Source organism: Labrus bergylta, chromosome 11, assembly GCF_963930695.1.
Source record: "Labrus bergylta chromosome 11, fLabBer1.1, whole genome shotgun sequence".
NCBI lineage: Eukaryota > Metazoa > Chordata > Actinopteri > Labriformes > Labridae > Labrus > Labrus bergylta.
Window position 1 is genome coordinate 23,492,658 of NC_089205.1, and position 6,124 is coordinate 23,498,781.

At 40.7% G+C, this 6,124-nt stretch overlaps 2 protein-coding genes across 2 annotated transcripts; both read right to left on the reverse strand.

Annotated features, from left to right (window-relative positions):
- Nucleotides 1-1,579: 1,579 nt before the first annotated feature.
- On the reverse strand, nt 1,580-3,321 carry LOC109993345 (claudin-8-like). The gene has a single exon (XM_020646286.3). It carries the CDS (start codon nt 3,093-3,095, stop codon nt 2,043-2,045), a length of 1,053 nt encoding a protein of 350 aa, XP_020501942.2. The 5' UTR covers nt 3,096-3,321; the 3' UTR covers nt 1,580-2,042.
- A 467-nt stretch (nt 3,322-3,788) lies between these two features.
- Nucleotides 3,789-5,909, reverse strand: cldn8.1 (claudin 8.1). Its single transcript, XM_020646312.3, has one exon. It carries the CDS (start codon nt 5,771-5,773, stop codon nt 4,988-4,990), a length of 786 nt encoding a protein of 261 aa, XP_020501968.1. The 5' UTR covers nt 5,774-5,909; the 3' UTR covers nt 3,789-4,987.
- Between the last annotated feature and the right edge of the window lie 215 nt (nt 5,910-6,124).

Here is a 6,124-nt window from a genome sequence, read left to right on the forward strand (position 1 = left end):
AAGTAGCAGTTCTCGTAGCAACTTTCAAAATAAAAGATGAAGCAGCATCCTTTGGAGCAAATATAGAGAAAATGAACATGCTTCTTGGGGACTAGGGTTCATATATTTACTACATGCATGTATATATGTATGTAGCCTGATCTCAAATTATTCAGATGTTTAATAAATACAGCTAATTCCAATATTCCACTATGTATTATTCTATATTCCTTACACGAGACTAGTGTAATAAATATTACATTTAAAATACTGTATTTAAATGTTTGGACGATTGTTTTCTGTCTGTTGATACCTGCTTTACCAAGTATTTGAACGCTTTTATTATTCAGTCGCGTTTGCTTTATTTCCGGTACCACTCTCACTTTCTTTGTCTGACTGGACACAGCCTGAGAGTCCCTCCCGTGCAGGCGCTCAATTGAGGGCACAGCCAAGCCTCTAATCCGCAAACATGGATACGTCCTGAAGATTAACTTCAAATCTGGCAACATTCGACCTCGACAACGTCTTTGCTTTGGTACACCGAGGAATGATTAAATCTTTGCTCCAGTCCTGATGGAAATGCAAATCTAATCTTCAAACTGGTCTGTGACGCTCCCTTGAAGATTAACTACCTCAAACTGTTTTTCTCACACAGTCTCGTAGTAAAATCAAATGTGTCTGCACAACATGAACCCACCTTGCTCTTTTCCTTGAGCCAGAGCAAAGTTATTTCAGCTGCTCAGTGAAACAAATCAGCTGCAACTGGTGATTTTGCTCCAGTCTACTTTCCCCCCCAAGTTTGGAAGAAATATCATCAGGGTTTGATGAGTGCTTTGGGATAAGTGTAATCTCACAATTGCTTATTTCCCCAGATGCAGATAGTGATGATAAAACAATAATTTAATGAACTCTAGAGGGGTTTTATTCTACAGGTTACATTGTGGTGACTGTCCAAATAAAAAACTTCAGAATGGGATCAAATGCATTAACAACACCATGCCTATAATAGCTTGTACTTAAACCAGATTTTCATGTTTTCAGTTTGTTTCATAATGTAATTTGGCTTCGGATTGGGATGAAGTGTATGAGAGAGAGTTATTCTTCTGCCACCTGCAGTCTGAGAAGGAAAGATTGCAGTGTCAGTCCACGCTTAAAGACACTCATCGTGTCCTTTGGCATCACCTAGTGGTGAAAAAATGACACAAGACTGGGCCAGGCCAACATGTTTAAAGCAAGGTTGCTGTTGTCGTGTTTTCTTTTTAGCAGAAATCACTTCACATGAAACCCAGTTCCATATAGTTTGTCACTATGAAGGTCCATCCAGGTGATCCCAATCAGAAGGCAAAACTTTCACCACTACCACATGCTCTTTAGAACTCATTTCTATCTAAGATTTTCTATTAAACCTTTTATTTCAGTCAAGGCAACTTACTTTACTTTTGTATTCCTAAGAAGCAACTCAGATAGCCTATCATCACCACAGACATACAGGTAAGCACATCCATCATAGACATCATGAAAGAGTTCCTTTCAACAAGCTGAAACTGCATACAACTTATCGCTCAACTTTTCAGAATATTCTCTTATACAAACAAACACAGATGCTCTAAGTATTTTTATTTGATCGCATACTTTAGCACTACATGGCTCCTTCTGCATGCAAAGAAAAGAAATAGAGACGGCAACAAAAATAGCCAATACAAAATTTAAAAAAATAATCAACAGATGATTACAAAGAAAACATAATGCTATGATGTTCTAAATAAAGTATTTGTTTTTTAGATCTCTCTTAATTAGTAAAGTAAGCCCACATCAAGGCTGCTGGAAAACTGTATAATGACCCCTTTAATTAAAAAAACAACAACAGCAGTGATATTCAACCTGAGTTAATATGAAAGATATTACAAAAGCTGTATTTACACATAAAAAAAAGTTCAAACATTTTTAGTCCTGGTTAAAGGATTATCCAAAAAAGTTGAGAAAACATGTTATTCTTTATCTTTCTTATGATGTCTTTAATCAGTAAAGCTTCGGCGGCTGCAAAAACACACTTGGGTTTTTCTTTATATGTACACACCAGCCCTGCTTCGACTGTGATAGTCTGGCTGAACTCTTGATCCTTTGTATCCAATGAAAACAGGAGTGTGTGGAACCGGGTGAAAACTGGACTGGTAGGAGGATGCAGGATTAAGAGAATACGGAGTTGTGTTTTGGCTTATGTATAAGGAGTTTCCTGGAGTATACTGGCCTCCAACATGGCTGGAACTCTGCAGGGTGGAAAGTGGAGCCATGCTACCTTGATATAACAATGATGCATTTTCAGGCAGACCGGGGTTAAAGCCAACAGCAGGGTTGATTGATGTTCCATTTGTCATGACTTGAGGGAGGTTTTGCAGCGGCATTGTAAATTGTTCTCCAACAAAGCCGTTGTATGGCAGATGAGGCTGGTATGCAGTAGATCGGAGGCTGGAGACACTTGAGATGGGGTGATACCTCATGAGAGTTGGTTTGCTGGGTGCTGGGTGATACACATCATATGAGCCTTTCTCTGAGGGCATGTGGCGACAGAGAAACAACATGGCTGAGGCAAAAAGGAAAGCACCAGTCACCCATCCGATGTAGAGAGCCTCCCCTAGCTCCCTCCTCTGGGCATCAATTAGCAAAGGATTGTAAAAATCCCTGATGATGGTATGGCCTGTCCACGACACAGGGATAAAAACACAGACACAAGCCATCAACTGCATACCACCTGCGATAAACAGGATTATGGTCTTAGCCCAGTCATTACCCTGAAAACAGGAAATACATCTCATTCCTGCCAGAGCAACAAGTAGCCCCAGTCCAGACAAGGCCAGGGAACAGCACATGAGACCCCTGGCTGCCTGTAAGTCCGGGGGCAGGAACAGCAGGGAGTCGTACACCTTACACTGCATCCTGATGTTGGCCTGTCGGTAACAGTTCATCCACAAGCCCTCCCAGCGGGTTTCCATCACAATGATGTTCTCTCCAATGAAAGCAGTCACCTTCCACATGGGCATTCCTGTAGTCGCCGCCGCCCCGATCAGCCCAATCAGGCCCACACACATTGCAGCAATTTCTGAAACACCCTGAACCATTTTCAAGCGTATGAAGATAATATTGTAATGAAAAATATTAGGGCTCCCTTTGACTGCGAAATGTCACGCGTTGGTCCGAGATGTGTCCAAGACAGCAATGATCTTCTCACCCGACTCTTGTTATGGGAAGGAGGCTTTGCGTTTGCCTGGTTGGCCCAGAGCGATAGGGGTGAGGAGGACCTGCTTGTTTTGTGTTTATGGTTCCCCTGGCTAAAGTGGAATATCAGTGCCATCACTTTCACCAGCAGTAAACACCAACAAGAGAGAGATAACTTTTTTTGTTTTTATTTCAATAATTAAGTTGAATAACAATCCAAAAGCATAAAAAGTACAATGTTAAATAAGCTTTAGCAGTACCCCTTTTGTCCACAGGGGAGCAGAGATGACCCTGAAGGTGCTTGAACAGAGAGAAGGCTTGGATCACACACTCAAAATAAAGTATTTATTAAATACTAGAAATGTATTTTGTAAATCATAATGGAGATGGCTTTGATAAAAAAAAACACAAAGTATAGATAACAATATTATTACATCATCAAATATTTTCATTATGAAACATTAATCACACAATAGTACATTTGTTGGCAGTTCCCTGACACTGAGGAATTCCTGTCTCGAAGTATTTTCATAACTACTTGGCTAAAAAAATTGAGATTCTGCAGCTGTTATTAAAATTGCATTTTTTTAATTAAATGAGGGTATTGTATAATTCAAATGTAAACAGAGTTAGAAATGTCATTACTCTATCAAATGTTAATACACTTTATTAAACCGATACAGAAATGTTCATTGATTTCTCAAACATAAATGGAACTGTGATAAACCCTGAAATGAAATAGACAATGTTTGGTTCTAGAGCCCTCTGTTTAAATCATTCAAAGTGGCTTGCAAATGTGATCACATGATCATGCTGTCATGTCATCTATGTCTCTAGGCTCAAACACAAAGCTCTGGAGTTAAGTTTCCGCACCCTAAAACAAGCAGTCTTAAACCTGCATCTCATGTTTGCTCAGCTATTTGATCAGTTTCATCCGCTCCAGAGAGCTCCAGGGCATCATGGCAAACTTTACCACAGGCTCATAATTCTATTCCAATCACAATGAGATGCATATAATGTTTAGATTTTTCCAACATACATGTATACCTGTGTGATTATTTAGCATACACCCAATCATCAATTTGGCATTTACTGTCCTTAGGGTTCTTCCTGTAACCCACATGTCTTTGTTTACCCTTGGTGGATCATTTGTCTAATACCGGTTTGAGCCTGATAGGTGCCTGTAAGAAAATATTTGTACCACTCACATGTTTGTTTTTCAAACATATTTATGCCTTTTTGATGTAGTAGAGAATGTTATTTTCAATACCAATTCAAGCACAGCGATTTGTGATAAAATGGAGAAATATTGAAACAACAAAAGATATAATTTTAACTGTAAACACAAATTCACATGTTTTATAAGTAAGTATGCCTCTGTCATTGGTTACAGGTTGCATGAAATGTTATATACAAGGTTACACACCTAATATACAAAAACAAGATTGAAAATATAAAATTAGTTTAATTACAGACATAAAAGTAGTTGAAATCATTTATCAATATTTATAATATAGGTCTATATCAAGATGCTTTTACTAGTGCTGTCCAAGAAGACGCTAAGTACTCCTAAAAAACATGTAAAAAGAGTCATTTCAAAGTGACTTCACTCTTACAGCGTGATTTATGTATATAATTAAAATCAGTTGTTTTCACAGATGTATTATTTGAAATGTATTTTTCTTACCCTGAAATACAATTTCTGCCATTTGAAATGACTTTTATATGTAAAATAATTGTCCTTGCACATAGTGACCATACCTGTGGTTATAATGACCTCAGTCAGTTAAAGCTTTCAGAGATAAGCCACCGCGCTGCGTACAGAGGGATATCTGGAAGGGTAGCTGTAGTTGTTGGAGGGATATCTTGACAGCACTGGCTGAGGCTCAGGCTGAAGTTGTGGTTGGGGAAGGAAAACCAGCTGTTGAGGCTGTAAAGGCTGTGGAGGCTGGGGAGTGTAGGCCATGTAGTCAGAGGCCCTGGAGTACATGTACCTCTCTGAATCCTTATCGTCAGACTGCAGGTTGCAAAAAACAAACATGCATCCTCCAACAAAAAAGAAAGCAGAGGCCACCCAGCCGATATAAAGAGCCTCCCCAAGCTCCCTGCGCTGGGCATCAATCAGCAAGGGGTTGTAGAAGTCCCTGATGATGACGTGACCTGTCCAGGACACTGGGATAATGACGCAGATGCAAGCACACAGGACCATTATTCCTGCAATGATGAGAACAAGGCGCTTCGCTTTATCGTTGTTTTCAATACATGATGTGCACTGCAGCCCCACCAGACTAATCAGAAGACCGAGGCCACCCAGTGCCAGTGCGCAGCACATGAGCCCCCTTGCTGCTTGTAGGTCAGAGGGCAGGGCCAGGAGAGAGTCATACACCTTACACTGCATCCTGATGTCGGCCTGCCGAAAGCAGTTCATCCACAGACCCTCGTATCGGGTCTCAAACACAATGATGTTCTCTCCTATGAAAGCTGTGACTCGCCACATCGGCATCCCAGTGCTTGCTGCCGTCCCAATCAGTCCAATTAGGGTCAATATCAGACCAACTATCTCCAGTGCAGCGTTGGCCATCCTTTCCTTCTCTTATTCTCCTTGGCTCGTATGTACAATAATATGCAGATGCAGTGACTTAATAGGGAAGCAGAAGAGTCCCTCCCTCGAGTGGTTTTGCATCCTAGTGGAGAGGGTAGAAGCGGGTGGATGTTCACCTGTACCGCCTCTCCTCCCTGTGGACAGGACACTCGAATGGGAGGGGTGGGGATTGCAACCTGTTGCTTGGAAACAGAATCCCCAAGGCTTTACTTTTTTCTATGTACACCTACCGCAGGAGCTGCTTCAAGCTGTTGCTCTGTTTATTCAGAAGTCTCAGTTTACATTCTTGATCCCACTTCACAACCGCCACAAGGAAGCTTTACTTTCTTC

Coding starts and splice junctions, on each gene's coding strand:
- cldn8.1 (XM_020646312.3), bottom strand. CDS start 5,773: ATGGCCAACGCTGCACTGGAGATAGTTGGTCTGATATTGACCCTAATT.
- LOC109993345 (XM_020646286.3), bottom strand. CDS start 3,095: ATGGTTCAGGGTGTTTCAGAAATTGCTGCAATGTGTGTGGGCCTGATT.